This window comes from Lepus europaeus, chromosome 7 (assembly GCF_033115175.1).
Source record: "Lepus europaeus isolate LE1 chromosome 7, mLepTim1.pri, whole genome shotgun sequence".
NCBI lineage: Eukaryota > Metazoa > Chordata > Mammalia > Lagomorpha > Leporidae > Lepus > Lepus europaeus.
In genome coordinates this window covers 50,165,140-50,177,492 of record NC_084833.1, presented here as the reverse complement: position 1 = coordinate 50,177,492, position 12,353 = coordinate 50,165,140, and the positions used below count along the sequence as shown (strand labels likewise).

The window sequence follows — 12,353 nt, the reverse complement described above, 5'->3', positions numbered from 1 at the left end:
GAAAAAAAACTCCCAGAAAAATGAGAGGAAGAGATTATCAAGAAGCAAAGCAAAATAATAACTGATATAATTAAAAAGGAGAGAACAATCCAACATGGGAAGCGGGATACACAGCAGACTCATAGAATGGCAGATGCCCTAAATAGCACTCTGGCCTCAGAATCAGCTCTTAAGGCATTCGGATCTGGCTAAAAAGTCCATGAGAATTTCTCAGGCATGGAAAGCCAAGACACTGTGGCAAAAAAAAAATGACCTAAATGAAAGATCCCTGTGAGTGAGATCCTAGCAGAAAGAACGGGCCATCAAAGAAGGAGGTACCTTTCTCTGAAGGGAGGAGAGAACTTCCACTTTGATTATGGCCTTGTCTAAATAAGCTCAGAGTTGATGAACTCATAGCCTTGGCAGCTCATGACAAGAGCCTTGGGTGATTACTGACATCATAGGTAAGAGTTTCAGTTGTTAAATCAACAACAGCAGTCACTGTGCACTTACTCCCCATGTAGGATCTCTGTCTTTAAGGTGTTGTACTATGCAAATTAACAGTAAAACTAGTACTCAAACAGTATTTTTCACTTTGTGTTTCTATGTGGGTGCAAACTGTTGAAATCTTTACTTAATATATACTAAACTGATCTTCTGCATATAAAGATAATTAAAAATGAATCTTAATGAAGAATGGGATAGGAGAGGGAGTAAGAGATGGGATGATTTGTGGGTGGGAGGGTGGTTATGGGGGGGAAACCACTATAATCCAAAAGTTGTACTTTCGAAATTTATATTTATTAAATAAAAGTTTAAAAGAAGAGATTATGGGAAGTGTAGAAAAAAAGAAAAAATAAAAGTAGTGTTATGAGAGTAAGATACAGAGCATTATGAACTATATAATCATTTGTGTTTTATTAAAAGAAGAAAAAAGAAAAAAAAAGCAAAGTAAGAAAATTTCCCTAAAGTGAAAGACATGAAATTTTAGGTTGTAAGGATTCCCTCATTACTCAGAACAGTAATTATAAACAGTCCACACCAAGATACATCACCATGAAATTTTAGAATACTGGTGAGAAGAGACAGAGAGTCAATAACAAAAACAACAACAGCTAACAACAATTACAGGAAAGAAAGAAAGAAAGAAAGAAAGAAAGAAAGAAAGAAAGAAAGAAAGAAAGAAAGAACACAGAAATATGTTTCTCAGTAATCACGTTGGAGATAGAAGATAGTTGGAGAATACTTTCAAAATTCTCAGTGAAAATGATTTCCATCCTAGAATTCTTTCCAGAGAAGTTGTCAATCATATCATGGTTAATATACTCCACCAAAGTGAGGGAGTAAATTGTGAATGAGGTACAGATAGTGTCCAGGAAAAGGGATTAGTAAGTGATCAGGAGAAAGAAAACTGGGGAAAAATAAGAGACTAGTATTCAAAATAAATGAATATGCGGGGAAATATAATTGAGTAGACTGTGTGACCCGGGCAGGAATAACATCCATATAGTCTTAATGTAAATATCTATTTGACAAATAGATGAGTTTATGTGAGTAAGGGAGGATGTTTCACTAGGGGAGCAATGTGGTATACAAAGACTCTTGTTCAATACATCACTGTGATAGAAGGCACTGAGCGAGGAGTTTGTTTTGTTCCCTGGCAGTTCCTAATGTCTAGAATGATGGCTGGCATATTGTAGGCCCTCAGTAAATATATGTTGGCTGGATGAAACTTTCTCTTAAGGAAAATTCTTCTGGACAATTTCTTAAGAAATGGAGTACATCAAAATACAAAAAAAAAAAAATCAACTTCAAAAGCTGTAGTTCATGGAACCTGTTTCTTTATAAAATTTTAAGACTATCACATTAAAATTTTAAAGTAATGTTATAAAATATTTGAATTGGGCATCAAAATATTTGAGAGATGATTTAAAAGTCAAACATTTTCTTAGGAAACCATTCGCCTTAGGCTACTGAGATGCCATGAAGCTCAAAACAGTTCCAGGGAAACCAAGATGTAATTTTCTCAATTTAGAAAGCCAATCGTTTTATGGACTTTTCCTCCCATCCACTAATACAATACAAGGATGGGCTGAGAAAAACTGCCTCGTTTTGCTTTGCAATCCAGTGGACTCCCAAAGAGAAAACTCTGCATTTCCTCTCACATTAGATTCCAGAAAGTTTTCACCAAGCCATTGATTCCTTTTAGTAAATAAAGAGGAGTATCTTTGAATCAACATCTGCTCTCCCATCTAATGGATCTTAATTGGGTCTACTGTCCATTTCATCTTGGCTCTGAATGTACTGTCTGATGGTGCTTCAGACTGTCCATTCATTCACCACCCTGCCCTTCTGTCTTCACCAAGCAGTTGCTGAGCTCCTACTGTGTGCCATACATTGTGCAAAGAAGTTAATAGCTGAAGAAGACTAGGTCAAATAATTCTTGGTGCTCATAGTTGAAATAGCCAGTCTCGTGGGGGCACCAAAGAATTCAATTCGCCGAATCCAGTATGTTTGTTTTGAGATTGTTGAATTTCTCTTGGAGTCTGCTGAACTCTTTTCAGAGCGCTGGGATCTGAATCCTGGCGGTCTTCATAGAAGCTGCCTTCTACCCTGCCCCAGGCAGGAGCTTTGCGAGGCGTGGCTGGACACCCGGAGCCCAGGGATGGAGCAGAGGGCGCAGCCTGGCACTGTGCCTTTTGCGGTGCCAATATGGCGGTCGGCACTACCCTTAAGAGTTCTAGCGACACAAACTGGATCTCTGGAGACAGCCCTAGCTTTCCTGCCCCTAGCCCCACAAAGTGGGAGTTTTGCCAAGTTTGTTTTAGGGCTTCCCTGGTGTCCAAAGACCAATCGGGACTGCTTTTGTCTCTCCACCTGCTTCCTATGCCCTGAGAGGCACCGATGCCTTCAGGGTTCCAAGGTCTGGGACCTTACGCATCTACTCTCCTACTGCGCCCGCCACCCTCCAAGCTGCCCCAGAGCCTCGCGGAGAGTGGTGCTGCAGCGGATACTGCAGTGGGAGGGGGAGATGCCTCATGCTGACGGCATCTTCCAACTTCGCCTTTCCGCTGGGGAGCCCCTCTCCCTGGCCGGGAACAAGACAGAGAGCTTGTATGCCGAGCTTAGGCAGGGGAGCTTCCAAGTGAAGGCCGCTTTGGTGGCCCTCCTTGCGTCCTCAAGAATGTAGGCACAGAGAAACCTATGTATTCTGTACAAGAGCCAGCTGGAGAGAGCGCCATGGTTCCCGGTGTGGGATTGCCCTGCATCCAGTAAGCCCCAGCCGCCAGTCCCTTTCTCTGTGCTGCGCTGCCTCTCAGGGGAGGGTGCGACTTCCGGGCCAGCCTGCCTGGGAGCGTTCTGCGCCTTGGGGAGGCAGACCGAGGGCGTCACCAGAGTCGGTGGTCCCTTCCGCTTCTTTGGGGGAGGGGGTGTCACCTGGGGTTCCGATTGTTTCTTTGCTGGCAGTCAACCCACCTTCTTCCCACTAGCAGGATCCTGCCACAGAAAACTGATTTTTTTTTTTGAGGGGCTACACAGACACCCACTGAGTTCCAGAAAACAGCACCAGCGGGGGGATCCAGCGAGCCTCTGGCTTCACCCGCACTGCAGTCCCCAGCGAGGCTGCCTGGATGCGCCTTCTGAGCTCAGAGGCGCGGGCAGCCGTTTTTTAGCTAGTGGTACAGAGCGAGATTGAAGCCTGAGGGTTGGGGGGCATTCCCTCTCTTCCTCCTTACCGTCCCCACCTCCAGCCCAATCCGGCCCGTTCGGTTAGAGCTAGGGTCTCCCCGGACCCAGAAGCAAGAAGAGGCGGCAGCACAGATTCGGAGAAACCCGCTTTCCTTTAGGAAAAAAGGAAGAGTCTGAGTTCATGTGCGTGGAGGTGCGTGTGCCGGTGCTCAGGTTTGCTGGACAGGGTACACAAAACATGCCTATGCCAGAAAAGCAGAAACACGCGCGCTTGCAGCTCAGGGCGCACTGGTTTGGATTGGTGCGCGCGCTCCCTTTTGAGAGCGGCTGGAGAGGTGCACGCATCCCAGCGAGCGCCTGGGCTGAGGGAGTGTGGGTGAGCACGGGAAACGCGGAGTGTGTGGTGGAGGTCCGGGCATGTGAGTGCGTGATGCGCGCACCTGGTTTTCTGTCGTTGCGAGGGGAGCGCATGTGAAAGTCGCCGACTGCCGCCTGGGCAGCAGCACCTTCCCCCCATCTGCCTTTGGGCACTGTACCTGGCGCGCTCAGTTCTTCCGGGAAGCGGGATGGGGATGCGGAGCGATAAAGACCTGGGCACTGGCCCGGGCCTGACAGCTCGGGTGGACTCTGCCAGAGGCGCAGGGCAGCTGTGGAGGGTCCTAGGGTTGGGGGAGGAACCCTGAACCTGCAGCCCAGGATTTTAGAGGTAGGGGGCCAGGTGGGGAATGCTGAGCTCTTTGGGCAGGTAGGGCCGGCTTACTCCCCTCCCGAGTCCTCTCTTCTCTTTGGCTCTCAGCCTAAGCTGCCAGACTGGACTGGAAGCAAAGCTACCTTCCCTGGGGTCCTTAGTAGCAAAGCTACTAAGGTGCACGCGCTCAGGGAAGGAGGGTAAGGGAGGGGGAGGGAGGGATACTCCCGGGGCCACCCAGATAGTTTAAAGTCATCAATCTTAGAGGCCCCCACCCCTTCCCCACCACCAGCTACTATTTCAGCTGAGACCGCTTTAGAACCCAGGACTCCTGTTCAGTCTTGGGGATCCAGGTGGCCAGACTCGGGTGTCCCATTGGCGTGCCTGAGTTCAGGCACCAGGGAAGTGAGACAAATTCTGGTCCCTCGCTTTAGATGAAGCCAAACGCTCCCTTGACTCGTCCCCAACTTTCTGAACGGTGATGCTCTCCGCCTTCTCCCAGGCCCTCCCGCTCCTCAAGCAATGACCTCAAAGCAAACGACAGCGGCAGGCGACAGCGCCCTTCTCAGTAAACCTGGGCGGGTAGCGCCGGCTATGACGCAATCGGAGCTCGGTCGGGCCTCTGATTGGCTGATCCAGGCCACTTTGGATTGGCCGCATCTGCTGGTGGGGTCCTCCCGCCTCCCGCGGTCACTGGAATAAGAGCGTGGGGCTCCGCTGGGAAGGCCCCTACTGCAGGCGTCCTGTTCTTCCCGGGTGGACCTGTCGCTTGCGCTGCCTCTCATCGCCAGGTGAGGAAGTTCCCTATTACTCTAATAACCTGCCTGTCTCCTTAACTCATCCACTTTGCTCGTTCGCTTTTCGGATCTCTGGGCCTGCCTACCCTCTCCTGGTCCTGGCTCGAGGTAGGTGTGCGCTTAGGGCTCTCCACGCACCTGTGAGAGCTGAACCCAGAAGTAACCCTGGGGCTCTGTGTGGGCCTTGGAAGCTCGGCGAGCCCAGGTAGGCGAGTTTGTGCCTTTGCAGGATCGTGTTCCAGTTTGATGTAGAAGTGTCGCGGCACCTGCAGCCTTAGGGATTACGCTCGGTTCCCTGGACAGCGGAGTCCTGAGCTTTCCTCTGAGGCGCCCTAGTCCGCAGGCATTCCTGCGACATCTGTCGGACGCGGGGCAGGGATGTCAGCCGACAGCAAGAGTGGACAAATCCCCGCGGCCGTGCGCCTGCCACCTGCTGCTAACCTGCGCTCCCGCAGGGCGCTGGCGGTCTAGGCAAGTCCCGAGACACCTGTAACTGGCACGTTAAAAATATCTCCAAATCGAAATCTGCGGGCTGCGAGGTTTGCTCACTTTCCGATCCACCCCTCCCACCCTACACTGGCACGGTTGGCTTCAGGTCCCGCAGAGAAGGTGGTCCCCAAATGGCGAGGCTACAGAGAAGACAGGCTCAAGTCCACAAGAGGGTGGGTCTGCGCTTGGTTTCCGCGTAGACCTGGATGAAAGGTGTGGGTTTGTGTGCCTCTCCAAAAGCCACACCCCCACATCTCCGCCAGGACACGAGTGTCTGCTCCACCAAGCCTCTCACAGTATTGCATCTTAGGATGCTCACCACAGCCTTTCTGCCAAGAACTGAACAGAGGTGCGGGTCGTGCATGGCCGGCCCGGGGTCATGTGGCAGTTGCGGAACCTAGTAGAACCTGGGTCAGTGGTCTTGGCGCAGTGGTAATGCCATTCTCCCTTTACAGAAAGGCGTCATGGGCTTCCGGAAATTCTCCCCCTTGCTGGCTCTAGGCATCTTGGTCCTGTGCCAGGCAGGCAGCCTCCAGGCGGCGCCCTTCAGGTGAGCCAGCCCAAAGCGGCCGCGCACTCCTCTCCCTCTGACCCTGGGATCAGACTGTTCCATGCCTCTGAAGTCACGCGTGGCTGGTGAATCAGCGCCCTTAGGTGGAAACTGGCCTCATGCCCTGTCCACTGGGGGGTGGGGGAGGCGGAGAGAAGAGCGGCCACATCCTCAGGGGAAGAAGCAGGCATCGGGAAGCCTCGCTGCTTATCCCGGGGGCTAGGAGGCTCGCAGAGGCTCAGAACCTGCGCTGGGTTTGCTTGCCCTACACAGATCCGCCTTGGAGAGCAGCCCAGACCTGGCCACACTTAATGAAGAGGAAGCGCGCCTCCTGCTGGCTGCACTGGTGCAGGACTATGTGCAGATGAAGGCCAGCAAGCTGGAGCTGGAGCAGCAAGAGCAGGTGCAGGAGCTAGAGACGGAGGGCTCCAGGTAAGACTCCCCACCAGCCTCTGACATAGTCAGGAGGACATATCCCAGAGATGGAGGAGAGAACGCACCTGCCCCGCTGTTGTTATTCATCAAGACCTGTGTCCCAGTGATTGTCAGTTTCCATGTTGCAGCTGAAGGGACTGTGGTAAGATTCATTTCTGAAAGGCATTAGGAAATAAAATGAGGGTATGTGTAACTGCTTAGTCTGGAAATTGGTCTTGCAGTGCTGGGGAGACCTCCCAGCATTGGGTGAGTTAGAACTTGTGATAAGATGTGTGCTCACTTTAGAGATGTGCAAGGGGCCATAGGGCCAGGAGGAGCACCCCTTCCCCCAGTCCCACTCCTCTGTGTACCCTGAGCCCAGAGCACAGAAGAGCCCCTGGCTTGGCCCCAGCCCTGCCTGTGCAGAGGCATGCGTTGCCCATGAATCTGCTCTGGGAACCCTTCTGCGTGAGGAACTGAGCAGTGTGGAATGCAGGTCAAGTTCACCCTTTACTCCACCCTGGTCTGCAGCACCTCAGAGCTCTCTTGGTGGAGGGCTGTGCCCCCACTTGCAGTGCCCCTGCCTGGCCTAACCTTCTGTTGACTGCCCATGGCATACATAGTATTTCTTCCTGGTTTGTCTTTTCCCTGAAACTTAGACAGCCCCAAATCTAAGTGGTGTAGTAATCTGAGTGCTTATGTGCTGGGCACATCCTTACAGAACCCAGACAACTTTTGTACATTCGCTGGCATTGATTTCAGGATTGAAATGCAAAGCCAGTAAAGCAACATAGCCAAAAGCTTGCAGCAAGACAACTGCCTCCACTTTTCAGTGTCTCAGGACGCCATCTGAACCTGTCCCACTCCTTCCTGATTTTCTTTCATGCTCCCATTTATAAACACGATTGCCTGTGGATTCCATTCTGATTGCTTTTCAGGCTAGTGTAGGTGGCTTTACATTTGACCAAGAACACTGGGAACCTTGGGATGGAAGGGGAGAGAGCAGAACTCACAGATTGGGGTAGAGATAAGAGAGTGAAGGGAGCTTATTGACACGCCAGAGGATTTCACAGCAGGCCCATCTGTTTCCTGCTTCTGAATATGCTAAAATCAGCACATGCCTCATGCTTCACCACTTGACGAATGAAAGCACCTGACCTGCTCTGGGCCACATCCAAGGCTTGAGGGTGTCCATGCCCGTGCTTAGAAGTAGCCTTAGTTCGAGGTAGCTGCATCTATGGGGTGGTGCGTGATTTCTGTGACCCCATGCAAGTAGCAGGACCCATGTGCTTAGAAGCACGTAACCACTTCTGAGAGAAGATGCTGCCAACCCTGATCTCTCAGTGCCTTCCAGGAAAGGCTTTAGGGGAATTTCATCTGCCCATGAAGATGGTTTTGTGGGTGCTGGTGGCTGCAAGATAATCTCCATATACTCCTTGTGTGTCATTAAGTGGACTGGGCCTTGCTGCTCGCTCTTTCTCTGGAGTTTCAGCATAACATCCTGGTTTGGAGCTGCCCTCTGTGTATGTGCGCGTGTGTGATGATTTTTGGGTATAGCTCCTTGCCAAGGCTGCCAGCCATTTCCCCTAACAGCTTAATTGCATAATTGCATTTAGGAGAAACACTTACTGTTAAGTAGTATGTTGCAGAGCTGCAATTCTCTTTATGAGGATCCCATGGGGGAAGACACCTCTCCCAGCCATCCATTGACGGGTCTCCTCTTTCCCCATCCTGCAAATCAGTGTCACTGCCCAGAAGAGAGGCTGCAACACTGCCACCTGCGTGACCCATCGGCTGGCAGGCTTGCTGAGCAGGTCAGGGGGAATAGTGAAGAGCAACTTTGTGCCCACTAATGTGGGCTCTGAAGCCTTCGGCCGGCGTCGCAGGGAGCTCCAGGCCTGAGCAGCCGAATGACTCCAGGAAGAAGGTGAGACCGCCCTTGTGCTAAGGGATTGGGCAAGGAAGGGATTTGGAGATCAAGGTTCACGTTTTGAAACCCGGTGACTCTGTTGGGTTCTTCAAGTCCCTTGTTTCCAGTGACAGTCTTCCTGCTGAGGTAGTGAGTTCCTGCAAGAACTGAGCTTGAAATTGGAGTGTCAAGACCACTTTAAAGGAGGGGCGCACACACTTCAGTCAGCGTCACCCCTCATTGCTGAGCCAAGGTTCAGAAAGGGCTCAACCCTTGAATAGTGTTCACAGGTTCAGACTGGAAAGCTGTCATCAAACGAACACTGATTTGAAGGCTCACAGTTTGAAGTATTTCTAATCTCCATTTGCTTTATAAACCTGCTCATATCTCATATCCATAATGCATCAGTGCTAATAAAGAGGCACCTCTGTAAGTCAGGATGTGTTTCAGTGACAATTGTGGTTATTCACTTCTTGTTCTCCTACTTCTTTCCCTTCCCCCTCCTCTTCTGCTCCTTCTTTTCCTCTTCTTTTTTTTTTTCTCCTCACAGGTCACCATGATGCTGAACTCACCACTTCTATTGATTTCTTTTGACCACAACCTGGTGAGAATGCCCCATGGAAGACACACGTTTGCATCTTAACAGATATTGAAAAAAAAAAAAAAAGCACCTTTGTCACTGGAAAGGAATGAAACTGAATGCAAAACAGGCTAATTCCATATTTGTTGTGCATCATTTTTGTATTTGATTCTATGTCCAGTAAATCTGATGGCATTTCTCACTGGCTTATCTGGTAGCAAATTGGTTCTTTGAGAGCCATCCTGCTGATCTTGGCAGCTCTGCCAGTCGTTGGGGGAACATGAAATCACTGCCTCTGTGGCCTCTGGGAACACACGGTAATGGTGATGCTGTGCCTTGTTGTCTAAGAACATGACTATATAATTTATTTAAGGAAATGTCAATATTGTGCCATTTGTGAACTTCATCAAGATTAAAAACATATTTTGGATACATCTGTTTCAAGACCCTTGTGATTCGTTTCATTTTCTGTGTAATAATACTGAGAATAATAATTAACATCTTTTGAGTACTTACCATAAGCCAGATGATGTCCTAAGACAGTGTTTTAAACCTGTGAACTCATCTCATCTGCATGACAAAACCATGGAGTAGATTTTACTCTTCCACCTCACCTCTGAGGAAATGGAGGCATGTAGAACTGAAGTCCAAGGTCACCCAGGTAGTCAATAACAATCCAGGTCTTGGTTTCTGGGTCTTACGGTGGAAATCACTGCATTGTAGAGTTTTCAACAGTGTCTCATGATGTTTTCCAGAGACCTATGGGCCATTATTTGGTCTTGCTGCCTGACGTGGTAGACCCTTAGATATTGAAAACATATAGAAAATTTTACAACCTTTTATATAACACAATGAATTCTTTGTACCCATTAGTTGGTTTCAAAAATGACCAGTGATCAATGTTGTTATATCCATATATCATGTACTTCCCTACCCCAGTGTATTATTATTGAGCAATCCATAAATATTTGCCAAGTATTTCTAAATTAGGGTTCTTTAAACATAACTAATCCATTTTAGTAGCTAAAATAAATTAGCAATAATTTCTTGGTTCTTTACTATCACATATATATTATATATAGTCTTTACATTGCTGCTAGTTGATATTTTTTGGACTTTTCTATTCTAGAGGTTCCCTCTCTTTTTTCCCTCTCACAATTTATTTGCTGCAGAGACTAGGTTATTTGTCCAATAAGGTTTCACACACTTCTGATGACTGCATCCTTGTGGTGAGACTTAATGCATATTTCCAATGAACTGACAATCAGACCTAGAGTGAATGATGGGGAATAGAAGTTGGACACAAGGTCAGAGAGGAAATGGGGAGGACAGATCATGTCAGACTTTGTGGGACACAAAAAGGCTTGGGCTTCCTATCAGTCAAGTTCTAGCAGGGAAAGCAGAAACTGCATCAGTAATTTTAGCAGAAATAATTTGATATAAAACATTGACTAACTAGTTGTTTGCCTTTTTGAAAAAGGCAAAAGAGGACAAAGACAGTGCAGGGAGAGAAACTATAGGAAGCAGCTACTCTCCACAAGGCTAGAACAAGAGAGGTGGAGCAATTCCCAGACCAGTGAGAAGGGAAGACAGCTGAGCTGGCATCCTGGAGGGAGTGCAACAAGGCTACTCAAGGAGTGGGGAAAACTCTACTGCCAGAGTAAACAACTCCGTGGATGATGTAGACAGACTCAGGAACCAAAACTAGAAGACAATTCCTTCCCCATTCCTTCTTGTCTCTGGAGCCCCCAACTGGCAGAGCCTAAAGGGGATCCCCTGATGAAGGAAAATGTGGTGTGCAGAGTCCTGGACCCAGTGTCTTATTTTAAACATGGTGGTTTTAAATTTATATATAGAAGAGTTTCATTCTTGCTGGTGTATAGTTCTATAGGTTTGACAAATACATTGAGCCATGTAATTACCATCAAAATAAAGGCGGGAAACAGTTTCATGACTCCCCAAAGTGCCCCTCTCCCCTCCCCCTGGCAGTCAATTGCTACCTCTATTCTCCACCTGTGGTAACCACTGTTCTCTTCTCTGTCCAATAGCTTTGCCTTCTCCAAAATGTTACATAAATGGAATCAGAATGGAGTCTTGGTCTCTTTTACTCAGTACAGCACATCTAGGATTTACCCGTATTGTTGCGTGTGTGAAGAGTTTGCCTCTTTTTCCTTCTGAGCAGTATTACATTGTAGGGATGTATCACAGGTGGTTTATCCATTGAAGGACCTTTGTCTGTGGTTTTTGTTATGTATGACTAGAAGTGCAATAAAAATTCATGGGTAGACTTCTGTGTGAAGAGAAGTGCAGTGGGTTGAATGGGGATCCCCCAAAAGATATGTCCATCTCCAAATCACTGGAACCTATTTGGAAAAAAGGATCTTAAAATGAGGTCATCCTGGATTATCCAGGTGGGTCCAACGATGAATTCATAGAAGAAACATGGAGAAGGAGTCACAGAGGAGAAGCTGGCAAGAAGACAGAGGCAGAGGGGGACAAGCCAAGATAGCCACAGAAGCCAGCAACTGCCAAAAGCAAGAAGAAGCAAGCAGGACACGGATTCTCTCTGAAGAGTTTGTGGAAGGAGTGCAGCCCTGCTGACACTGAAATTGCGGACTTTTGGCCTCCAGAAATTTGAGAGAACAAATCTATATTTAAGTTACCACATTTCTGATAATTTGTTATACCAGCCCTTGGAAATTTATCCAATACATTTTCATTTCTCTTGGGAAAATACCTAGAGCAGAATTGCTGAGTTATTTGGCAAGGATATGTTTAACTTGATCAGAAAATGCCAAATTGTTTTCCAAAGTGCCTGTACCCTTTTGTGTTCCAACCAGCCACGTATGAGAGTTTTAATACTTCAACAAGTGGGTATATAGTCGCCTCTCATGTGGTTTTAATCTGAATTTCTTAATGACTAATGGAGCTGAGAATCTTTTCCTGTGCTTGTTTGCCATCTATTACTTTTGTCAAAGTATCCAAATAGTTTTCTAAAATTTTAGTGTGTTACCTGCTTTATTATTGTTGCATTCTGAGAGTTCTTTATATGTTGTGGATGCAAAATTATTATGCGGCAAGTAATTTGCCAATGCTTTCCTCCAATCTGTGGATTACTTTTTTCATTTTCTTTATATCTCTCTTAGAGGAAATATTTTTTAACTTTTATGGAGTCAGTTTATCAATTTTTATTTTATGAATTGCGTTTTGGTTCACATCTAAGAACTCTCTGCCTAACAAGGTCCCAAGTCAGAATA

At 47.6% G+C, this 12,353-nt stretch overlaps 1 protein-coding gene across 2 annotated transcripts; it reads left to right on the top strand.

Annotated features, from left to right (window-relative positions):
• The first annotated feature begins 6,107 nt into the window (after nt 1-6,107).
• On the top strand, nt 6,108-8,509 carry LOC133764424 (calcitonin gene-related peptide 2-like). Of its 2 annotated transcripts, none has more exons than XM_062198104.1 (3): nt 6,108-6,193; nt 6,467-6,625; nt 8,350-8,509. In XM_062198104.1, exons 1-3 carry the CDS (start codon nt 6,108-6,110, stop codon nt 8,507-8,509), a joined length of 405 nt encoding a protein of 134 aa, XP_062054088.1. The 2 variants fall into 2 exon arrangements, with proteins under 2 accessions (XP_062054088.1, XP_062054089.1); XM_062198105.1 differs by lacking the exon at nt 8,350-8,509 and adding an exon at nt 7,262-7,391.
• Nucleotides 8,510-12,353: the final 3,844 nt, after the last annotated feature.

Coding starts and splice junctions, on each gene's coding strand:
- LOC133764424 (XM_062198104.1), top strand. CDS start 6,108: ATGGGCTTCCGGAAATTCTCCCCCTTGCTGGCTCTAGGCATCTTGGTC. Junction 6,194..6,466: donor CTCCAGGCGGCGCCCTTCAG/GTGAGCCAGCCC, acceptor TGCCCTACACAG/ATCCGCCTTGGAGAGCAGCC. Junction 6,626..8,349: donor CTAGAGACGGAGGGCTCCAG/GTAAGACTCCCC, acceptor CCTGCAAATCAG/TGTCACTGCCCAGAAGAGAG.